At 36.5% G+C, this 25,764-nt stretch overlaps 1 protein-coding gene across 17 annotated transcripts in view; it reads left to right on the top strand.

Moving 5' to 3' along the window:
* ESR1 (estrogen receptor 1) overlaps positions 1-25,332 on the top strand; it is a 260,567-nt gene extending 235,235 nt beyond the window's left edge. For 16 of the 17 annotated variants that reach the window (XM_039356294.1, XM_039356291.1, XM_039356288.1 and 13 more), the window contains 4 exons: positions 3,941-4,079; positions 12,639-12,772; positions 18,318-18,501; positions 19,502-19,736. In XM_039356294.1, coding sequence (XP_039212228.1) covers positions 3,941-4,079; positions 12,639-12,772; positions 18,318-18,501; positions 19,502-19,736 — 692 coding nt within the window. Of the gene's footprint in view, positions 1-3,940; positions 4,080-12,638; positions 12,773-18,317; positions 18,502-19,501 lie in introns of all 17 variants that reach the window. The other variant, XM_039356300.1, reaches the window with a different exon arrangement.
* Positions 25,333-25,764: the final 432 nt, after the last annotated feature.

Below are 25,764 nucleotides of genomic sequence, written 5' to 3'. Positions count from 1 at the left end.
TCCTTCTGCAAATATAATATATATTTCAATAGAATAATCAACAATTTATTATACTGCAATAAATTAGAACCCCATGTACATATCTCTGTTGTTTTAAAACTGAGCACAAGAATAATCTATACCACACAGAAATATAGGGGATTGTTTTCAAATATTGCTCCTGTAGCATAATTAAACCTACCAAATCTTTTTAAGTATCTTTCATGAATGCTACTAATTTGATAATTGATATTCAGTTTTATGCCACTGAATATATTTATTATTTTACAAAACCATTGGAAAATAATGTCACTGATGTTAATCTGAATTCAAAATTCGATAAATACAAGCTAATTTTTAAACGTTGCCGTACAACAGAGGTCATCAAACTTGGCCCTTTTATGACTTATGGACTTCAACTCCCAGAATTCCTCAGCCAGCCATGCTGGCTGAGGAATTCTGGGAGTTGAAGTCCACAAGTCATAAAAGGGCCAAGTTTAAAGACTCCTGCCGTACAATATGTGAGGATTCATTTAATCTCTGTGTGGAATTTCAATAATGTTTTTGAAATTCATACAGTTCACCTGCTTTTTTCAGAAACTGGGCATTTCTTTGAATGACATTTGTGTTATTTATAGCTCTTTCTTGGTCATTTTCCTCTTACCATTCATAAGACCTTTGATCATGTATGCTTACATACTATTTTATTTACAACCACTCAGAAAATCTACACCAGGGGTCTTCAAACTTGGCCCTTTTATGGAGTGCTGGCTGAGGAATTCTGGGTGTTGAAGTCCATAAGTCATAAAAGGGCCAGGTCTGAAGACTCCTGATCTATACCGTGTGGTTTTCTGCCACTCCACCACACCTGCAGCAATTTGGGACAAGTACATGGATCATCTATCATTGGGTTGAGATTTAGTAAGCTCTTTCATCTTGATTTGGAGGAAGCTGAATGGAGTTTTGTTCATTTATGACTTAAACTGGCTTAGATGTGATCCAGCATTGGCTGATATCTTTTGAAAGCTAAGGATGCCCCAAGAGATGTTCAAAAATATACCTAATCCCATAATAGAATTGCTAGGAGTATTAGAATAAAGCTTCATATTAAATACATTGTGAGTACATTGCAATTTCATTTAAATATATTTCAATGGATTGAAATATGAACAGGCACATACTCCTCTGATGCCTCAAATATTTTAACTAGTAACTCTTGTTTTAACACAAACTAGTAATCTGTAGGTTTAGATATTAATCTCCTTAAGTCACTGTTATTTCTCATATTATTAATGTTAGTACTCTCTAGATATTGTACTAGATAAACTGCATTTCAAAGAATAGAAAGAAGAAAAAGGAACACCTGTATTTATATCTACATATATCAGAATGGATAGATTATTTGAAACAGTATTTCAGCAGTTTAAGCTCCAATAAAGGAAAGAACAGTTTCTATCCTCAAGCAGAATGCTTTGTTCCCAGCTCCAGGAAGAAGACATATAGTTCTCAGATCTAATCAGAGCATCCTGTTCTTAGTTAATCTCATCTAAGCAATCAGTTGTAGAACTTAGAGCTTTAGCAATCAGTTGCGCAATTAACTGCTCTGAGCAATCAATTGCAGGTGTCCTGTTAAACTTCTAATTAGCATAATGTTCAAGCTTAAACTATAGCAGAAATCTATGCTAGACTTAAATATAGGAGGCACTGTTGACTACATTCTTACATTCCGGCTTACTCTTAGTTTTATTTTTATTATCAAATAATGTAAGGATGGGCTATTTAACGTCTCACACAAATTATTAGATGAATTATTTTTCTTTTCACACAAACTTGTTTGTTCAGTTCTTATACAGGTAGTCCTTGTATAGTGATCACAATTGGGACTAGCAACTTGGTCATTAAGCAAAGGGCTCACTAAGAGAAACTGTGACTGCTTGTGATCTCACTTCAGCTTTCCTTTGTTTTAAAGACCTGCACAGTCCTAACTGCAAATGGTCATTAAACAAGGCAGTTGCTAAACAAGGACTACTTGTACAACAGTTCTACCTCCTTGGAGAATTAGCTTTTGTGGGAAAATATAGCAGTGCTCAAAATAATCCAATTTCTGTTCAGGACAGAATGTAAATGTATCTGTATTCTAACTAGATATCCCACACTTTTGATTATTTCTAATTCAAGCACATATGGATAGGACCTACCATGAATATGGGATATATCCTTAATTTTGTTAAACTCAATACTTGGAGACCACTCCCTTATTGTAGAGATGGAGAGAGCCTACTAATGGAAAGCAAAGCATTCCATGTGGATGAAATGTTGGTTGACCGAGGCCAAAAGAATTGAGAATTTGAGAAGAGAATGAATGAATGAATGAATGAATGAATGAATGAATGAATGAATCTCGAAAAAACTGTCTGAAAAAAGCACCTTAAAAAAGAGAAGGGGTAACGATAGACACAGATTATATAGATGGGTCATTTTTAGATTTATGTTAAGGAGCTACTTTTACACTGCCTTCAGTGATAATTTGAGATTTTAATGCAGCAGGAAATCAGAAAATGTTGTGCAATAGGGAAATATGTCCATCATATAATCCCTAAATTTCCTCTGAGTGCAATCTTAAAATGGACTAACCCCAAAATCAAAAATAACTTATGTTTTTAAAAAAAATCTATAAACACAATTCATATCTTCTTCTATTTTGAACTCCAGCATGTATTCTGTTGATTCTCAAGAAGCTAACCAGAAAAGTTGGTCTTTCAGTGAGATTCTCTGTACTTCTAGACAGACATTTGTGTTTCCTTCATAACAGTGTCAGGAAATGGGCAGAGAGAAAGAATTACTTTTTAAAAAAAACACCATATTTTTCCTAGCTGAAAAATAAGTTCTGATTGCCTAATAATAAAAGTTGTAAATTTATAAAGCCCGTGGTGTACATGAATGTGTGCACATGCATACAAACGTAATTCCATGCAGGGCACTTGCTATTCTTGGGTGTTTGCATATAATACATGCTTGATTTCAAATACATGGTTTAAGACATTAGAATGGTAAGTAATTGCAAAACATAATGTTTCTGAAATGTAGAAGGACAATTATTCCACTACACGTATCATTTAGGATTCCACTGTAAAAAAAACAAAAAACAAGAAATTGCCTTATAGTGTTTATATCACAACCTTGGAAAGTGTGGAGAGAAGAGCAAAAAAGATGACAAAGGGTCTGGAGATTAACTCGAATGATGAATGGTTGAGAGAGCTAGGTTTATCTAGCCCAGGGGTAGGCAACCTTGGCTTTTTTATGCTGGCTCAGGAATTCTGGGAGTTGAAGTCCACGAGTCATAAAAGAGCCAAGGTTGCCTACCCCTGGTCTAACCTATCAAAGAGAAGGATTAGGGGCAACATGATAACTGTTTTCCAGTATTTGAAGGGCTGTCACACACAAGAGGGGATTGACTTAGTCACCAAAGCACAAGAGGGCAGGACAAGAAGTAATGGATGGAAGCTTGTTAAAGAGAGATCCATCCTAGAAGTAAGGAGAAATTTTCTGACCATGAGAACAATTAATCAATAGAATAGCTTGCTTCATGGAATTGTGGATGCTCTATTACTAGAGGTTTTCAAAAATAGACTGCATATCTATTTGACCAGGATGGTATAAGGTCTCCTGCCTTGAACAGGGGGTTGGACTGGAAGACTTCCAAAATCCCTTCCAGCTCTATGATTCTATGATAACAAGTATTATTTTTTCTATACTATTTTAAAACACAGAAAAGGAACAATTTGTGAAATTGCCAATCTTGTCTTCATATACTGTATATTTATCAGTCTAGCAGACCAAAAAGATTAATCGATTCATGAACCTGCTGCAACTGAATGAGTCAACCAAAACTTTAGAGTTTTCCTAATTCTCATAAATTGTTCTTTTTACTGAATAAATCCTGCCTTTCCATTTCTTTTAGGCTTTGTGGACTTAACACTCCATGATCAAGTCCATCTATTAGAATGTGCCTGGTTAGAGATATTGATGATTGGCCTGGTATGGAGATCTGTGGAGCATCCAGGAAAGCTGCTTTTTGCCCCCAACTTATTGTTGGACAGGTTAGTCTATAATGTGGTAATGTTACTACTGCTGTTTTAAATGCCATGCTATGCAATATAATTGCAGTCATTTTGACCTTCTATCTATTGTGCCACTGATGAGATCCTATAGCCAAAATGAGAGAAGGGTTACTGCAGTAAAAAAAAAAAAACACTTGCTAAAACATGTAATCCATACATTTACATGACAAAGATTTGAGTTAACTTTACTGTGTATGCTAACATAGCTATCATTTTTATATAATTGGGACATTTGTGACCCAGTTCATTTTGATCCATCATGGACTTCAAGCTGGCATGCAGAGGAAGGATCAAGCTGGCACTGGCAGATCCCATACCTGTTTAGCTTCAGCAAGATGGCAGCCTCTTGTGTTTTCCAACCAATTCACTATCATAGTGACCAGGTGATAAACTGCTGTATATATCTGTTTATCTTCTGGTGTGTATATGTGTGTCTCTCTGTGAGTGTGTGTTATATACACACACATACACACATATTTTGACATCATTTCCTCAGCAGTGCTAGAGAGGAGAAATTAAAAAAAAAACTTCTATCCACACCTATTGTACCCCTACGGGGATTTGAAGGTTGAAATAAGTATGTGTAACTAGTTTACCAATATGCTATTGTATAGCCATGTAGAAAATATGTTGTATCATATCACTGTAAGTAGACTTTCCAGTTCATCCCAGATCTTTCCACAGCTCTGGCAAGAGCTCCAGCGTAACATATAACATAGCAATATTATGTGGGGTTGCATGTAAGATCAGAAATACGTTGGCTTCCTTAAAAAAAAAAACATTTCCCCCCTCAAGATTGGACTTTCCCCCTACAAGCCTCTTAAACTCCTTTGTAATAACTTTTTTTTTTGTTTCGAACAGTGAATCGCTTCTTACGTTTACACTTTTGTTTTGTGGCAGGGTTTTTAAATTCACTTTTTTATGAACTGATATTTTCTTGTTTTATGCATCACCTAGTATATTTTATATAAAGTAATTATATAATGGGTCTAGTTTTATTTTGAGTCTATGCATTTTATCTTTATTTTTATATGGTATAAAGTAATTTGATAGCCAAGGACTTCAATATGATACATAAAACATACTAATAATAAACATATTGTGATTCAAAACTATAAACATTCTAATTAAAATAATCAAGAAATGTGGTTCCCAAGTCTTGAAAACTAATATTGTTTAAAATGTTGTTTACAAGAAGAATCTACTGCAGAGTTCAAGAGCAGCTAAGTTCAAACCTCAGGGGGAAAAAAATTCCTCTTGGTAAGAGGTGTGCAATTCTGAGCAAAGATAGGATTTTTGACTTGGAAGTGCCAGCAACAATACATTATGTGTTACCTATTTTAAAGCCATTCTCTGTTTGTCTTTCCTGCATTCAAAAGCTTAGCAGCAAGAAAAAATATCTCCCATGTTTTTTTTCTTTTGACAATGTCTTTTTTTTCATTACTCCAAATTATCTAAATTATGAGTTAGCAGCCATTATTCTATTCTGTGGGGTTTTTTTTCTTGAAAAGTTCCAACTCAGAAATTATTATAAAAATTACTGCCTAATAGTCTTAATTTTCTCACCAAGCGTGTTATGTAAAACATAACATGATGGATTTATGTAAAAATATAAATGGTTTTATGTGGATGTCTAAAAGGAAAGTGCAAAAGGCCATTTGTCTGCCTGTCAGCTGTCTTTTTTATGAAAATAGGGGATTTATTCTTGAACTTGACTTGGCAATATTTGACATGTTTGAAAACACCGCCTGCTCTATCCCAGCAGGCTTGGTGAAAGGAATTCTTCGCCTCTGAACAATCATTCGCAAGGGTATTTATATTAGAAAAGTTACAGCATAAACTGTTTATTGCTCTGAGATTTTGAAAGTTTTTCTTCTGTGAGACCTGCTGAGCCTTTATTTCATGTATGTACCTATGTATGTATGTGTAATCCTCGACTTACAATAATTCGTTTGGTGATCATTCAAAGTTACAACAGCACTGAAAAAAGTGACATGATCGTTTTTCACACTTAAAACCATTACAGTATCCCCACGGTCATGTGATCAAAATTCAGACACCTGGCAACTGACTCATATTTATGACAGTTGCAGTGTTCTGCGGTCATGTGATTACCTTTTGTGACCTTCTAACAAGCAAAGTCAGTGGGGAAGCCAGATTCACTTAACAATCTGTTACTAATTTAACAACTGCACTCATTCACTTAACAACTGCGGCAAGAAAGTTTGTTAAATGGGGCAAAATTCATTTAATAAATGTCTCACTTAGTAACAGAAATTTTGGGCCCAATGTAGTTGTAAATTGAGGATTACTTTTGCATGCATGTATTCATTTGTTTAGAAAATATATAGGCTACCCATCTTACCTCAAGGTAACTCTTTTGAATGTGCCTTCCCCTGTCCCTTTCTTTATCTTTAAGAAAACTAGGAACGATCAAGTCTGAGACATTTTCTCAAACTACATTTCTGTTTTGGATTCAAATTTTTTTTATCTGACCATTATCTTGATTTTGCGAGTCTTCCTTCTGTTCCTCAAGGCTATTCCTTCTGCTTATTATAGCTGCCATGATGTATATGGGTAAGAAGCCACTTCCCATTAAGGGCAAGACAGCAACCATATTGTGTAGATTCAAAGGAATGTAATTTTGAGTGAAAGAGCCTCTACAATCAGCTCTTCCTCAGAATTACCCCTTGATAAGATAGTCATTCGCCTGACATACCAAGATTATTCAAAGGTCTTTGATGGAATGGAATTTTATGATAATTTCAAAAGTATGCTGTGGCTTGTAAAAACTTATGCCTTAATAAATTTGCTAGTCTGTAACCAGATTGGCACTATGGATTTAATTTTAGTGGAGACTAAATTTGTGGAGAATGGAATGAATAGAAAGAACTTTTCATTTGGAATATCTAGGTCAATGTCTGAAGCGTATTTCTGGAGCAGCAAATCTGATTGAAATCAGAACAACTTACTTTTGTGCAAATAGAGCTATGACTGCATTGTTACTTAGCCAACAATATTTCATCCTTCTGGCTTTTGGATCACTACCTGATAATGGACTGAAATATATTTCTGAAATAATATTGTCTACTAGTGAAATAGTAGTTATAGGAAAGACAGTAAGGCAGGAGAGAGAACCAGAAATGTTTATTTTTTCAGAAAAATAATTAAACTTTGTCTAACTATTAACTGAGATGTTTTTTCTCTGTATGTATTGGCACCGAAAACAATATTTCTTTTCTTTTTTAAATGAAGACTATGTTTATATTGGGACTGCAGTTCTTAAGCACACTAAACAAGAAATAAGCAATATTGATTACAGTGATACTTATTTTTGAGTAAACATAATTGGGATATTACTGTATAGTCAGAGTTATATCCTATTGACTGTTTAATATGAAGAAAATATTGATTTTAAAAAACCTATAACTATTAATTTTCCATTTGCCCAAATTCTGACCAGTAATACCAATTCTTCAGGAATCAATGTGTAAGAAATCCACTTCTTATCTTGACTATGTTCCAAGTTGCCATTTCAGATTTTGAAGCTATGTTTTTGGGGACTATTTATAAAACATCACACAGTAAAAGGAAAACAGAGTGATATTGATGAGAACAACATGAGAAACACTTGCCAAATGCAGTATTTTTTAATGTTGTGGAAATGTTATGATGGACCATCCATCTCTTGTCATTAAAAGCCACATGCCTGTTTCATTTGTGAAGGAAATATTTTTGTCAGCAATAACCAGGCTTAGCTTTTAAACATGGAATAGCAACTTACAATCTTTATGGAAAGAAAAAGTGGAAGTTTTGATCAATGCCTCATAAAATTCTCAGATAAAATAAATTATCAATCCAACCTGCCACTTCTCTCTCAACATTTTTTGTTTTCTTTCATGTTTTGTTTGGAATAGTTGAAACTATTCCCTACCTTGCACGGTACCTTTAATTTGTGCCAAAATTGCTATATATTTAGCTGAAAATTGCTACCTTGATTTAAAACGGGGAGATTGCAGTGATTCATCCCATTAACATATATTATCCTTTCCCACCCTGGTGCCTTCTGGATGTGTGGGGATTACTTTTCCTAGAATTCCCAGTCAATCAGAATATTGGCCAGGATAGTTGGGAAATCTGGAAATTGTAGTCTCTGCACATATGGAATGTACCAATTTGGAGACAACTATCATGTCTGTTCAACATTATGTTGTGAAAATATTTATAGAAATACCATGTTAAGTCATGAAGAAAGCTGAAGGTTTCATAATGCTGTGTAGTTTATCAGTAATAATCTCCTACCTACCATTTTTCATCTAGTCAGGTGCATTGGTTTGTTCCTGTGTAAATGATCCTGCACTCTTAGAAAAGCACTACAATACTATGTAATTCTTATCCTACACACATTTATTAAGAGCCTTTGACTCATGGAGTTGGATGTGATCTTAGAAGTCAATTAGTCCCAATTGGTCAGTGCAAGATCCACCACAGAACATCACTGACAGATGATGATCCAGCTTCTGTTTGAAATCTTCCAGAGAAGGAGAACTTACCACCTCAAGTGGCAGTCTGGTCTACCAGGTGACTCATACAATCTGGATGGCTTTTTTTCATATTGGACCTGAACCAACCTTGTTGTAGTTTAAACCACCATACCTGGGGCAATAAAGATGTTCCCTCTTCTATATGACAATCCTTCAACTCCTCTCATATCATCCATTAGCTAACTTTTCTGTCAGTTAAACATATAAAAACTATTTTCCCCATTCCTGATAGAGCTAGATAACAAGGCCTTTATTATATTCATAGGCCTCCTCTGAATTGAGTGGGATTCGATTAGGAAAGAATAGGGTGGAACAATTCCTTCCCTGAGTCCCTGTCCCTGTGCTCTTGGTAATATTATTCAAGATGGCATTTGTCTTCTTAGCAACTGCATCATACGACTGGCTCATATTGAGCCTGCTAACCCAAACACCCAGATCTCTTTCACATGCACTATTTCAAAGCTTGATTTTTTTCCCCCCACCCTTTGCTTAGGGTTTTAATTTTTCATATCTAGAAAGCAGAATTTTATAGGTATATTTTTAAATGCCAGTGATCAAGACAGTCTAGATGCTTTTGAATCTTCTTTTCTTCTTCTAAGATATTAGCCACTTCTCCTAGCTGGGTGTCATCTGCAAACGTGATAAAAGCCCCAGGAATTCCCTTACCTAAACTATTGATAACATATTTATCTCTGTTATTTCTGAGCTTTTTAGCTTTGTAAGATGTCTGACTGGAACAACTCTGCTCATGTTATCATATGCCAATAAACTGCTGATTGCATAGTCTAATCACATTCTTATTTTTTTGCTCAAACATTTAGATTTTTATGAAGTCTGATCCATTTTTAAATCTACATGTTTTCATAAACATACTAATTTGTCATAGTCAAATCAAAAGACTTTGGACTTTCTGGAGAAGAATGAAAAGAGAATGAACTTATAGTTTTCAACAATTCCACTAGATTTAGGCAAAAGCTTAGAGAATTAGAAAGATAGAAAATGATTTTATAACTGCTCTGTTACTATATTTATCTAAAGCATTAAGAACCCGCCATGTTTGAGGCATGGATAAACTGATCTGCTATTTACACAGCATTTGAGGACACCAAAATTTTATATTATTTCACATCACTTTTCTTGGTGTTGTAAATCTATCCCTTTATGGTGCCTGTGTAAAAAGAGACTAATTGAAGTCTTTCAAGACTATATCCAGCTATGCACTACATACATATCTACAGGCCAAGTGAGGCATCTACAGGGCTGCATGTAACTCTAGCATCCATTTGCAATCTCCTACCACTCTAAAGCCATACTACTGACATTTGGTGGTAGAATGGACTCCTTTGAGAGGTGCAGATTCAGGCTGTTCTGAGGAAATTTGGCTGGTTTAAAGTGGGGATAGGAGATATTTGCCTCCAAGAGGCCTCCTGCTTTAAAATATCACCCCCGCCCCCAATTCCAACTCTAAAATAGAAACCTAAAAGAACACAGTTTTGGTAATTGAATTTCTTAATGAAAAGAAGAGAATGAATATGCTCTCCCATTTAACAATAGCTTGTTAGGAAAATGGAAAGAGAGGGAAAGAAGAGAGGTTTTATTTGAACCATTTAATCTGAGATTAGCTGTTTATATGAACTGCCAAAGAAATAAAACTATACCATACCAGTTCTTGTGGAAAGAAATCAACTGTCTCCCTTTCAGTCCATTGGATCACTTTCTACAACATCTCATGCTTCCCCTCCCTGTTCCCTGTTTAGTTTTTGAGATAATATTTGCCATTGCCATAGTGGCAGGAAGATGGAAATTGCTGCTGTCACTATTGGATTTGGAACTTGGCATTTTATTTGCTGAAAAAGAACTCTTTTTGCAGAAAAAAGTCTGCAAGTTTACAGTTTTTTCTCCTGGGCTTTCTATTGTTTTTGCAAATAATTATCACTGCTTAAACGTCTTTATTTAAATTCTATTTGCCACTCTTGTGGCAAACGTTTTGAAGCAAGGCAAAATACCTTTAAAAGGAGAACCTCATTATCATGATGGGTGGGCAGCATCTCACTGAACCCATTCCAAATAGTTTCCACATAGGCCAAAAAGCCTATTTGAAAGCCCAGTGAAGTCAACCTTTTTTCTTTTGCAGAGTTTGAAATCTTGAATTTGGTGGTAGTCTGGCTTCCCAGTTGATGAGAGCTCTTGTCACTTAGCTCCAGAACCGAAGGCATCAATTACTCTCTTCCTTTTGGGACCAGAGTCACAGGGGAGGGGGAAAAAAACAAACAAAACCCAACTGGAACAGTAACTCTCCTTTTGCAACTGGCTGATCCTCTTCTGAAAAGTAGAGGAAATAGAACAAATTATTGTCAACATCATACCTGAAATTGATACATCTAGGCTTGCCTGCATTTAGGAAGAGCTGCAAGAATCTGAAAGCAGTGAACAGCCACCTAAATTAACCCAATCTCCGATTCAACAGCAACAAACAGCTAGGAGTGGCAGTATAATAATAATAAAAAATCATCTGGTTGCAAAATTGCTGAGATGCATCTTTTTACCATCCTTTCAGGGGATAGGCAAGGGAGAGCACTGATTAAATGCTTGCAGGGTCCCCCCCCCCTCATTCTCCTGTCAACCAACTAAAGGAATGACGTTATTCCTTGTTCTCAAGCACCCAAATTGGCAAAAGTGAATCTATTCTGGGATCAGACTCACATTGCTTTTGGGAGACTGGGGAGTGAAAACCCTAACCCAATTCCCTGGTTACTGGATCATACAGACACAACACAATCTCTGTTCTTCGGATCATATTTTGCAGGATGACCACTTACCAGAATAAGCTCTAGTTGAAAGACTCCACAGAAATGATGCCACTCCCTGAGCAGCAGAAACACCTTCCAAAGGGATTGATTTACTTTAAGGATTGTTTTCAGTCTTTTAAAAAAAATGTACTTCTCTCAGGAACATTAAGATATTGGCTGACTATATACTTGAATATTTGCTCAGAAGTCTAAGCAGCAGTCGTAAATAATTGCTGTTAATCATCCCCATTTTTTGGGAAAGAAACTATTTGTAAAACATCTCTAGCCACACACATAAAATATGTCCATTTACTTTTGTATAAGAACATGTATTCAGCCACTTGGATGAAATGTTGGCCTTTGAATGTATGATGTGATTTACCACCTCACAGTAGGTATTGTGTTAAGACTTCACCAAACAGGCCTCCTTAGAAATTTTTGAACCAAGATTTGGAAGCAATGCAAAAGAGAAAAGCTAAGTAATATAGCACATGTGGCTGAAGCTCTTTCTAACCAATCTTCTATAGCAATCCATAAAAAAATATTTTTTAAAAAATGCATTTTTGAGAATTAAAAATCACGTGGCTTTATCTCAGCTACATGATCAGGATTAATGTTGAAAGCCTTTGCAATGACTGCAAATTTCCAGCCTGTTCTTGTAGACGGGATAGTTGGACGAAAAAGTGTCCGATGGGTTCTATACCAGTTAAACGGTGGGCTATTTATGTGTAGAATAGGAAGAATGTGTAATAAGTCAAACATTAAATGGGTATTATTTGCATAGATGCTAGCTGTAGTTATTCAGTTTTTGGAATTTTGAAATGAAAATGGAATTTTCTCAAATACGTGTATTTGGTTTACAGTATTGGAGGTGAGAGAATTTTAAAATGGGTGATTCCATTTATGAATTGCATGTTTATGTACACCATTCTGTTATGTTCCATAATCTAGTATTTACTTATCCAACATACATATCCAAAATCAAATGTCAGCATGGGGATGGTTAAGAATGAACTGGAGGTAGGGGCGACTGAGGAATTCTGGGAGATGAAGTTCACAAGTCTTAAAGTGGCCATGTTTGGAGTCTCCTCCCCTGGACAAATGGCACATGAATATGTCAGCTCTCTTTGTTGAACACACACACACACACACACACACACACACACACACACACACACCACTTAGATTCTTCTTTGTTCTTGCAGGAATCAAGGAAAGTGCGTTGAAGGCATGGTAGAAATATTTGACATGCTGCTGGCTACTTCTTCTCGCTTTCGAATGATGAACGTCCAGGGGGAAGAATTTGTATGCCTTAAATCTATCATCCTACTCAATTCTGGTAAGTGAGACATGTGTCTTTAAAGTTACGACTTAGCCTAATGGATGACTTATTACAGGAGAAGGATAGAAGAATATAATTATTTTTTTCTTGGAGATCTCAGGGGCTTCAGATATCACCAACCATTGTGTCCTTCCTGGCATTATTAAGTGGGACTATATTATATAGGCCATTCTTATTTGGAAGATTGATTCCAGAAGATGATTCTGGGGCGGTTAGTCCTTTGATCCCTGGCATTCTGCTGTGGTCCTGTCAAGCTTCTGTTCTATGTCTCTGACCTTTTATCGTTGATATGATATATAGATAGTCCTCGACTTACCACCACAACTGAGCACAAAATTTCTGTTGCTAAGCGAGATAGTTGTTAAGTGAATTTTGTCCCATTTTATGACCTTTCTTGCCACAGTTCTTAAGTGAATCACTGCAGTTGCTAAGTTAGTAACAAAGTTGTTAAGTGAATCTGGCTTCCCCATTGACTTTGCTTGTCGGGAGGTCAGAAAAGGCAATCACGTGACCCTGGGACACTGCAACTGTCATAAGTATGAGCCAGTTGCCAAGCATCCAAATTTTGATCATATTGATCATGGGGATGCTGCAATGATCATAAGTGTGAAAATGGCCATAGGTCACTTTTTTCAGTGCCATTGTAACTTCAATCACTAAATGAATGGTTTAGGTCAAGGACTACCTGTCTATGCCTGAGGAGATTACCTGAGGTGTGAAAGAGCATAGGAATTTTTAAAATGTTGGTCTTATTTGTGGTTTGCCTTTGACATAGTATTATGGACAGTAGCTACTGTAGTTCAGGTGTTCAAGACGGAAAGTTTTATATTCTCTCCTCTTCCTCACTGCCATCCATGCTCCATGAAAAACACTGCATGTACATCTCTGGGCTGTTCTGAACAAAATAAGAAATTCCATAGAGACAATTGCAGGAAGAAAAGAAGACAAGATTTGTCTTCTGTGTAGTTCTTTAATCATTGTTAGTACAGTGACTTGTCTTTAGAGCTAAGACAATGTTTTGGAAAACAATCTTATCTAGAGCAGGGGGGCCAACTCGTGGGGCGGATGCGTCATGCCGAAACCATGCCCACCCCATTGTCAGCAATGGAAAAAAGTTGCAATACGTCACGACACATCACATGACATTGTGAGTTTGACACCCCTGTCCTAGAATAACAATACCTCAAAATACATTCTGTATAGCAGGGGTCCCCAACCCCTGGTCTGTGGACCGGCACCAGACCGCGACATGCCAGAAACCAGGCTGCACAAATAAGCAAAGCCCATCTGTGAATGCAGGCAGCATATGAAACCATGCTCCCTCCGATGTGTGGAAAAACATCTATCCACAGAATCAGTCCCTGGTGCCAAAAAATTTGGGGACCATTGCTATATAGTGCATTCTTGAGGTGGCACGGTGGCTAGCAGTTAAGATGCTGGGCTTGTCAGCTGGAAAGCCAGCAGCTCAGGTTCAAGAACTGAGTGCCATACAATGGGGTGAACTCCTGTCCCAGCCCTAGCTCCTGCCAACCTAGAAGTTTGAAAGCATGCAAATGCGAGTAGATAAATAGATACCACTTTGATGGGAAGGTAACAACATTCTGTGATGTCATGCTGGCCATGTGATCACCCCCTATATTTGGTAACTACTAGGAGAATAAAATCTACAGGGACTCCCATAGTGCATTCTTATCTCCAAATCCTTCTTATTAGGGTAGTAACTGGCCCTTGTTATTTACAACTAACAATTTGTTGTTATGTGCTTATGGGGTAGCATGTTATTCATTTTTGTTGAGTGTCATTTTATTCTCATTAGCCTACTCTCTGTGGATTGAAGCTGCTGTAGTCAAAGTAACCAACAACAAAAGTTATTGTGGCATCAGTATTCTGAACAGATTATTCAGAAAGCGCTTCTGTTTGCAGAAAGCAAAACAAAACCAAACCACTATTAATATATACAAAATAGGATAGCAACACTAGTTTTAAATAAAGATGCAAGATAGAGCACTGTGAATCATATTTTATTTTAGAAACTGCTCGAAGAGGAAGACTTGTTAGAAGACGACAGCATTCACAGCAGTTGTTGTGATTCAGTAAATCAAGAGCAAGAGGCAGAAAATGAACTTTGAATGGGTATCTCTGACTAAGGCAATCAAAACAACATAGTACCACTACAGTTAAATTATCTTAGAACCAGGCTACATATTATATTATTAATGTAGACTCATAAAGAAAAGGCAGGATTAAATCCAACATACAATTATCATATATAATGCATAATATATTCTGCTTTCTACTGAGGAACAATCCCAAAGTGAACACACATTATTTCCAGTTAAAATAGATTACAGTTAAAAGCAATTTACAATTTATAAAAAATATAGTAAAACCTGCTAATATAATTTAGTTAGAATCATACATTACTGTATCTTAAATGTCCATAACGCAATCCCCCACAGTCCCAAGTGAAATAACTCTACAGATCTATACACTTAATGTCTTCTGAAGATCAATACAATTCACCACCTATGTATTTTGACTTGCCGGTCCTGTCCAACTAAAAATTGGGGGAAGTGAGAGGGAAGAGATCTGGCAAACGTGCTGATGGGGTACATGTTAAAATGGGTTAAATGTGGTGGACCCCAAACTGTATATGGCAAATTTTTAACATATCCTCTGCAAATCAAGACACCACAGATGGAATTTCTCCAGATATTAAGACAACAGCTTGCTTCTTGATATAAGGGCATAATCAAGATGTCATTTTGGTAACAAATATGATCTTGATTACTGTGCATAAATATTGCTCATTTAATTACATAAAGTTCTTTTTCATAAAAATAAAAAAATAAAAATAAAAAGTCATATTAAATTTATTTGTAGGCCATCTCATTTTAAAGCGACTGTGCAACATAACATTGGACTTTTCTGAGTGCCATAGCTTATAGCCATATCATGCAAGTGTCTCAGCCCAAAATAATTTGATTTTCTTTAGAAGTCTTACAGCTATTGTATTTTGCACTAGAGTTAGATCTCCAGTAGGATGTTATTTGCAGTTGATTATCATGTGTCTGCATAAGTAACTTTCTTTAGAATGGAGCTTTTGAAACCAGGAAATAAGGTCAGAAAATTAAATTGAAGACCCAATTTTATGTATATTTCAAATTGTTTGCTTTAGAGAAGAAGAGAAATAAAAAGGAACATGCATATACTCAGGTGATGGCACTAAGAATTTGACTTCTAGTCTGCTTCCTCCTTTATTGTGAAAGAGACTTACTGACAACTTTTATAGGAATTCTCTGGAATTAATGTGTTTCAGCTTGCAGTCCAAGCACCCAGCCACAAATTCTGAGCTATACAGCCAGAATACTGATGATCTGATAAAGGGGTGTGTAACCTGTGACAATGTAACTTTCTTATTTTGAGAGTGATCAATGTTTATATTAGGTTCTCTCCTTTCTTTCTCTTTTTTTTTTTTTGCTGTGACAAAAAAATGACATCTCTGAAAGAAGGCTTTGTTATCATAATGGCCATCATGACGCAGCAAACACATAATTAACTTAATCATGATTTATTCGCTTTGTTGAGCTATAGGCTGATCATTTGTGGTTCAATATATCCAACTGATAAACCTGTAAGTCACATGAGGATGTTATTTCATATGGAGCTCTTTTTTTAAAAAAAAAAAGTTCCAGTGCCATTTTTTATGTTGTAAGCTTCCCAGCGTCATTTGCTGAGGATGGGCAGCTAGAGAAATCAAGCAAACAAATAAATACATCTTACCACAAAATGTTTTGACCAGTGCTATACTTCTATGTTTGCTAATAGTCATACAATTATTTTCTTCTATTGTATATGTATATATCAGAATCAGAACTTCAATTCAAATTATATTATTTTTGTATAATATTTGTAAGTGTTAAAGCAGTTTTCCAAGTTTGTTGTGTTGTGTTTTCATTTATTTTAGCTCACTTAGAGTTTGAGAAGACTTTCTCTAAGCTGGTGCCCTTCAGATATGTTTGTATTCAGACTTCCAGAACTTCAGAAGCTGTAGTTCCATCGAATAGAATAGAATAGAATAGAATAGAATAGAATAGAATAGAATAGAATAGAATAGAATAGAATAGAATAGAATAGAATAGAATAGAATAGAGCTGGAAGGGACCTTGGAAGTCTTCTAATCCAGCTCCCTGATCAAGCGGAAGAACCTATACCATTTCAGACAAGTGACTGTCCAGTCTCTTCTTAAAAACCTCCAGTGATGGAATGCCCACGATTTCTGAAGGCAAGCTGTTCCACTGGTTAATTGTCCTCACTGTTAGGAAGTTTCTCCTTAATTCCAGGTTGCTTCTCTCTTTGGTCAGTTTCCAACCATTGTTTTTTGTCTTGCCCTCTGGTACTTTGGAGAATAAGTTGATCCACTCTTCTCAACATCTTTTTTGTGTTATGGTGACCAAAATTGGCTGCAGTATTCCAGGTGTGGTCTTACTAGGGTTTTATAAAGTGGTACTAATACTTCATGTGATCTTGATTCTATGCCTCTGTTTATACAACCAAGGATTGTATTAGCTTTTTGGCTGCTGCTGCACACTGCTGGCTCATAGTCAAATGATTGTCCACTAGGACTCCAAAGTCCCTCTCACAGTTGCTGTTTTTGAGCCAGGTTTCGCCTAATCTGTATTTAAAGCTTTGATTTTTTTTCCTGCCTAAATGTAAAACTTTGGTTTTCTCCACATTAAAACTCTTTTTGTTGGATAGGGCCCATTGTTCAAGTTTGTCAAGATCTTTTTGGATCCTGAGCTTGTCTTCTGGGGTGTTGGCTATTCCTGCCAGTTTAGTGTCATCTGCAAATTTTATGAGTTCCCCTTCTATTCCTCATCTAAGTCATTAATGAAGAGTACTGGGCCTAAGACAGAGCTTATCTCATCTGGAAGGCACCAGGTTGGGGAAGGTTGCCTTCAACATTTGTTCCTTTCTTCCTATTGAGAAGGTTGAGTCATTGACTTTTGTTGGCCTTACTCTCAGAAACGTGTATAAAAAAATTAAACTTCTTTCTGTAGTACACCCCTTATCTCACCTCAACAATGTTCTGGTCAGCTATGCTAATATATCTTCTATGTTTTTTAAAAAACTTTCTAATCGATAAATTGCACTCCAGTAATAATCAGCTTACCAGGTTACTCATATCCTTTCTGACTGCCAACTATATGCTTCAGCCATAGAAAAGCATTTAAAGTTGCTAACTGACACAATAGCCCATTGGGACCCCATCAAAAAGCTTATCTTACTTACCCCAAATACATAGGCAGTAAGAAAGACTGCCATATTTATAGCTAAAGCCATTCAACTGAGAGTTATCTATTTAGATCAGATTGTGATCAGCTTACTAAGGGATGATCTTACCTGACTATTTAACAGAATATTTTTATATCACAACACACCATATTGTTTTATCATTTTATATGATACGTTCATTAGACTAATCAATAAAACTGCTATAAAATACTGATAATGCTAGGCATCCTCTCCTCTCCTCCCACAGGGATCTACACATTTCTTTCTAGCACCTTAAAATCCCTGGAGGAAAAAGAACATATCCATCGTGTTCTGGATAAGATTACTGACACTTTGATGCATTTAATGGCCAAATCCGGCCTTTCCCAGCAGCAGCAACACAGGCGCCTGGCTCAGCTCCTCCTCATCCTTTCTCACATCAGGCACATGAGGTGAGTAGTAGTTACCCAGCAGGCTTTAACACATGGCAGCTTAGTGCTATCTTCTGTGTAAAAGAGACCCCTTCCTGAAATGTTCTATCCTGGTTAAACTTGAGGGGATGATAAGACTCATAGAAAAATTGAAAGTCCAAGGTAAAGTTTGTCAATATCTAAAATCCCTTGAGAACAGCTAGAATTTAAACTTCAGCATTCATTTGTGCATCATATGGCAAAGGGAGGTGTATCAGATGATGTCCTCAATATGTACTTCGGCTTGACCTCAATTACTTGGGAATATAATCATAAATGTGCTAATTTTATTATGAAAGCCAAATGTATCTCATGTTAGACTTCTGTGATTCCATTCTTTTGTTTGTTATATGTTTTCAATTTTTCATTCATTCCAGTGGAGATCCATCCATTATACAGTGCCCAAGTATTTTCAAATGCACTGTAAAGATCAAATGGGATTAGAAAATTCTGTGTTTGTTTTAAAAAGTGCTATAGTACCATTGTTCTTAAAATGAGGTACTAACCTGAGGGTTGCTGATTACTCCTCAGGCCTGATGCCGTCTCTCTGGAGTACTATGTCCCTCTGCCAAAATTTGTACAGTTCCCACCCCAATGAATTCCAAAAGTCTTTGAATTCCTGATATTCTCCCAAGTCTTGGGTAGAGTGTGGGTTGAGCCACTGTTGCATGTTTTGTTTTGTATTTTTTTCCTGGATGTGCATGATTCTTTTTCTTTCTTTAAACTCTAAGCTACCCAGAGTAATCTGGAATTGTGTCAGCTCTAAATTTAATTAATTAAATGAATAAATTCTCCATGGTCACCTTGCTATTTTCCAGTACAATCAGAATCTAGGTTTTATTGCTCCCTTAAGGCTATTAATCAATATATTTGAACATACTTTGCATCATTCACCCTAACCCTAACCCCAAGCAATAGTAGAGGCAAAGTTGGACTTTCTTGGGATAATTGTAATTAATTTTATTTTTATGTGAACCTCTAGCAATAAAGGGATGGAGCACCTCTATAACATGAAGTGCAAGAATGTGGTCCCACTTTATGATTTATTGCTGGAAATGCTGGATGCTCACCGTCTGCATGCTCCTGCAGCTAGGAGCACACCCCACAATGAAGAGGAACTTTCAGACCAGCTGGTCGTGGCACCTGCTTCAATGCATTCCTTACCACCTTGCTATGTGAACAAACAGGAAGATGAACCTGTGCAAGAAGCAATCTGAATTCAGATTACAAACAGCCTACAGGATTCTGAGCATCCCATCAGAAAACGTCGGGCTTAGATGAACTGGTACCATGTCTAAGCACTCCAATACTCAGCAACCAGTGATTCCCAAAACATTGATGGTCAACTTCATTCATAGCAAAACATTTATAATTTTGAATATAATATGTGGTTTAATTAAAAAACACATGTTTGTGTTAGCAAAACACAAGCCTGGGGATTCCGGTACTTTGTTTGCTGGTATCATATAGAGAAGTTGGATGATCTTTCTTTTTTAGATCAATTGGCAAAAATCCCAGCTGAGTTGAGTAGGTGATGTTTACATGTAACGTTTATTGGCTGTTTGGTGGATACAAGAAGAGTACACCACAAAAATACAATATACAAAGCAATGGTGGTTAAGGACAAAGATTCTGTTAGACTCCCATTTTCAATTTTTTTTAAGAGAAAGGAGAAGGGAAAATATGAATTTAAGGTTTCCCTGTTGGGATTCAATGATATACACAACGTACTAATAGATTAATCTACCCTTTCAAACTTCATAGAGTTCCAGTTTATTTCAGCAAGAAAAGCCCCTCAATTAACTTGTTAAAATAACTGTGAGATGCTAAACTCCTTTAGTATTCTCAAGGGGGATGACTCACCCCTACAGAGTTTACCATAGTAAAGATAAGCAGGTGAATTGAAAATTCATATTAGCATTTTTTTAAAACTGACATAATTTTGATGCATTGTTGGCCTGCTAAATTTACAATGAAGGTCCAAACGTAACAGATTTCTCCCCATATCTGTCTGAGGGAGAACTACTGTGCTGACCGTTAGAGTAGCTAATAGACTGTAGCCCAATTAAAATATGAAATTATATCAATTAATTGTGAATCACCTAAGGACCCCTGGCTGAAAATATAATTGATCAGTTGTACATATTACACCATCTATTTCATACCTTAACTGACAGTTCACATATTAATTGTGAAAACCCGACTGATCCTATGAAAAATTAAGTTCCTTGTTGCCAACCTCCAGGAATGGGATGGTCTGTCCCTTCTACTCGCTTGAGGTAACTTTGTGGGAAAGCTGCACCTGCACATATTTAGGTGGTACCTGAAATTGACTTTTTAGAAAATTCCAGCTCTATTTAATACAATCAGTGCTCCACAGTAGGAAAATCATCTGTTTCCTTGAGCAAGGCCCTGGATGCATGTAATACTCTCTAATATCTGCCAAAGCAACAGAGCTTCATGTTGAGTCACAACTAGTGGCAAGAGAGCAATGAAGAAAGGACAAGAAAGTTTTGCACTGAAGCTGTCCTTTGGGTTCTGCACATATTGACTCCTTCCAAAGCAAGGACTAGGCAGATCAAAATCTACAGATGATCAACCACTTTTATTAAAATCTATTCCCTTCTGTATGCCTAAATGTTGTGACTCTCCTCTTGTTTTTACAGTGTTCTCGCCAACACTTCTAGCCCAAGCTTCGTTGCTAGTGGCCTTGCTTTTTATTAATACCATAAAGTACCTATTTTTTAAAAGATAAAAAGAACAAAAATCAATGGTCCTGCTTTGACATTTCCCCAAAGCCACTGGGGATACGAAGTGCCTTGGCAAAAATGGATACAGTTGTATGCTCAAATGCCCACACTGTATATATGCTGTGTATACAGTATATAACAACAAAAAGAGTTCTTGTAGGACCATAATTAAAGAAAGCAAATTTTAGTCATTTGTACCCAGGTGTTAATGAAAATCTAGATATTTTTAACTGGGAGTTAGCCCCATAGAATGCGGTTGGACATCCTTCTGAATAGACAAGCATAGGATCAGGCTACAAGTATTTATATTTTTATAAGGGAAAACACTTTTGCTATTTTTCTACTGTTTCCTTAAGGGTAGAAAAGTTTCATTGTATTTGTTGCTTTGGCTGGGTTTTTTTTTTTTTTTTTCATTCACTTCTGCTGGATTGGAACTTCCATCTTAGACATACAAAGAATGCTTGGAAGCTTTCCTCCCCATCCAAGTGAATGGTGAACTTTTCAAGTACGAGATCGTAATAGATCCATTGTCCATTGCCAATTGGGTAGAATTCTGAATAGATATCGATACTCAGTTTCTGTCTATCTTCACACAGTGCAAAAGATTAAAGCTGGTCTCAGTCTATTTAAATTATGTACACTACATCCATTTTCCTAACAGAAACCATGATTTTGCCTTGAGAAATTAACAGGTAAAAGGGATCCAAGTAAGGAAGCCAGAGATGGCAAGGGATGGGAATAGGCTCTTAGCATGGGAAGGTATGATGTTTTTAGCTTTAATGCCAGCATACCTGGGACAGGTCCGACTTGGGAATTGAAATCGCTTTTTGTTAAATGTGTGAAACTTAAGAAAAATATCTAGTTGTCATTATTGTTAGTTTGCTAGAAACATTGTATTATCCTTATTGCTATTGTTTGTTGAAAGCACCTTACTGAATGCAGTGTGTGTTTTTCTGTGCATATAATACACACATGCAAAGCTCACCTATCAGACAACTGAATGTAGCTCTTCTATATAATCAATCAACAGGTTAAAATACAACAAAATCACAGAAAAAAACCTTTTCAGCTATCTTCTCTCATATGCAATCATGTGTGCCTAAGGCTTAGCGATTGTTAAAAATCATTACTGCATATCAAATTTTATATTCCTGAGAGACAAGACAGTTTTCACTTGGTCTAGGAGTAAACACACAAAAAAAACTTGTCCTTCAACAAAGGACTTTCATGGCAGCTAATTCTGCTTTTTGTCCACATCCAAAGGACATTGCCTCAAATGGGTTCCTAATAATATGCAAGGATGGCTTTGTAACCCATCCTCTGAAGTTCGATTTTGAAACAGCAAACCAAACTACCCTTTAAATGTGGTACATGTTGCTATTTATCAACTCATTATGCTACAACTAATGAATTGCTACATCTAATTTTTTGTTTAGAGTAGGGATGTCCAAAGTTTGGTAACCTTATGACCTGGGGACCTCAACTCCCAGCATGGCTGGCTGGGGAATTCTGGGATTTGAAGTCCACAAGTCTTCAAAGTTGGACACCTCTGATTTAGAGCCTCAAAGAAGAAAAGAGGGAGCTGTAAATTTTTATTTAGGCTTTTATAAGGGTGATTTTTCTGTGTGCAAAACCTTTCTTCAAATCTGAATGTCATTGTGGATTCTAGCTCAGGTCGATTTCCTGTAAACCATCTCCATGGCCTCCAGTCCTCCTCTTTTGGGGTGCTGTAGCCCCTTTGATCAAGTTCCCATTACTCTCAGCACATTTATAAATAGATGGATCACTGAAGAGGCTGAGTTGAAGGATTGTGCCCTTCAGTGAAATGGCAACAGCCATTCTGCTTTTCCAGCCACATATGAATCTGTGATTTTGGGGGCTATTGAGAATTCTTCATAGGCATTAGCCTTCTTCACCATGAAAGAATCTCAGTGAGAGCCAAATGGAGGAAGAACACAAATTAACAGCTGCAATCCCATGGCTGTAGAAAGCACAGGATTCTGCTGCTCTTTAAAGGGACTTGAATCTCTTGAAAGCCCTTGAGACAAGATTGCCCTATATTTTGTGCAAATAAGGCAGTCCCTCCCATGGTTGTCCTCTTAAGCTCCAGCTAAGAAATATTCTCCTTTTGTGATGTTTTGATATTCAGGAGAAAGATGGACACAAATTAGGCTCCGAAGCAGATATAAGATCACCAATTGTCTGGCAAAAGAAGGACATGTCCTCCTTTTTGCCTTCAGGTTTTCTGCCTGGCAAGCATAGCCTTAAAAATCAAATATTAGCTGGCTTTTTGAGTATCTACAAGCTATCACTTCCTGAGCAACTTTTCTCCAGAGTGGAGCACCGTTAATGAGTGCTAACAGCAAGTTAACAAGCTCCACACTGTGACCTTGATTAATACTCTCCTGCTGGCTTGGCTGCTATCTGAAACTGACAAGACCTTAATCAGTTATATGCCTCTAGCATACTGTGCAATTGAAAAACGAGTCTTTCTGATGTTGGAAAAGTATTTTCATATACTTGTTCATGCAGGTTTACATTTTGGGGCCTTTTCTCCCTGTAATTTTTGTAACAGATGCCATGAAAGTGAAACAATTAGTGTGTCATCCTTTGTCCTCTTTTGTCCTCATTCAGCTATCTGGTAACCTGATACAACAAAGCCTCTGCTTCTCTATGAAAAGTTTTGCAATCATTGTGAGGGGTCATTGTGAGACCCAGTTTCTGATATCAGTCATGTTGCTATGATCTCAGAAGGTGGACACCACCAAATTGCCATATCCTTCCTGCCCTAAAAATCAGGATGATTGATTCAGCACCACTGAAAATCAGCTAGGCCTTTATCATATATATCACAGCCTTATTAATCACCCTGAAATGAAATGTGCATTCCCATTTGCATCAAACAATGCATCCACCTGGTTTAAAATTCACCTAAATAAGCATTGCAGACTGTGTCTTCATTCACACAGTGATTCTGTGCGCAACTCTTGCTGGTATTGGTGCTAGTGTTTGCCATATTTTTGCTGTGAATCTGAGCCTTCATTTTATACACATGTTCTTAATGCTATTGCTTTTAAGACCTAAGCTAGAAGCCAAATGTTCCGGCAGTGGACTTTTGGATCTCAAAGTTATATATATATTTTTTGCAGAATCAGTCAAATGAATTAATTGTTCTGCCTTGCAAGCTCGCTCTTCTGAAAGTTCTTTTCAAACGCACTGTGGCTTTGTAATGGGATTCTTCAGATCTGAAATGAGCACTAATCAAGATCTGGACTTTATGCAGTGCTTTTAAGCTATCAGCCTAATTTTGTTGAAGTATAATTGTCATATAAACCTCGGGAGTACCAAAAATACTTTTGATGCTCAAAACCCCCTTTTCCTGTCATTGGTGCATTCTCTCATTTTAATTCACATTTCTGGATGTATTTCGGTCTTGAATGATGTTCTGTAAACAATTATTGCCTTTTGAAGGACTTTACAATTTTGCACTGTCCTGGAAAGATTTTTGTAATGAACCTAACTGTTTTGCATTCAAATGTGCCTGAATTTATATGCTGCCATGCTGCCAATCTGTCTTTAGTAGGAATGTTATTCTGCAATGCACCTTTTGGAACAAAGCCTTTTGCCCCTCAGTCTTGAAGTGCCCGCTGGATTATGATAAACTGTCAGTAGTGAAAAGATGCTAGTTAGAAAATAAACCCAATAGGTTACTTTATGCCACATTATTGTACTTTTTTTTTTTTTAAAAAAAATGAAGCTTTGTGCACTACATTACCCTTTCATTGTAAAGTTTTCCCTTTATTATGAGGCTCATGTGCCATAATGTATTTGTTGAATTATTCTGCTCTTTTGCTAAAGCACATAATAGCATAATTGGTGTATCTGTTTTGTTAGAGTTGCTTTGTTAAATGAAAAAAAGGGTTAATCCTTTTTTGTTGTTTCTTTTTTGCACATTTGAAAGAATGTTACAAACAGCTTTTTAAAAAAATCAGCAGGATACCTGATCTGTCAAGATTTTCTCAGCTTTGATGTTGAAATAAAAAAGTGAATTACACCACTGGAATATGTCAACAAATTTCTTAAATTTTTCTCGGGGTGGGGTGGGGTTAAATTACGATCAATTAACACTTACATTTGTATCATTTAGCTGTAGTTTGTATTTGTGTCTGTTTGAATCTAAGGTAATGTTATGAAATGTTTAATGATATGAAGAAAAAGGCAGGAATAATTGAAACAGAATTAGGGAAAATTCCAATGGTTGTAAAATGTAAATGAAGAGGGGCAAAAAAAAAAGTCTTCAAATTTATCCTCTTAAAGCAGATTTGTTAAATATACAACCTTGGCCTGGTTTCAGTCAAAAAAATCTAATCACCCTCTTTTTACTCACATCAAGCTCATGCTGCTCATCCTTCATCTGTCCCTTACTCCATCAATTACTTGCAAAAACAAGTCTGTAATCAAAGATTTAGAAACATAATTCAGGATTGGAGGTCTG

Source organism: Crotalus tigris, unplaced genomic scaffold, assembly GCF_016545835.1.
Source record: "Crotalus tigris isolate CLP2741 ecotype Arizona unplaced genomic scaffold, ASM1654583v1 scf7180000018818.712119, whole genome shotgun sequence".
NCBI classification, from domain to species: domain Eukaryota; kingdom Metazoa; phylum Chordata; class Lepidosauria; order Squamata; family Viperidae; genus Crotalus; species Crotalus tigris.
The sequence above is the reverse complement of the archived record's forward strand: the minus strand, read 5'-3'. Positions and strand labels throughout refer to the sequence as shown.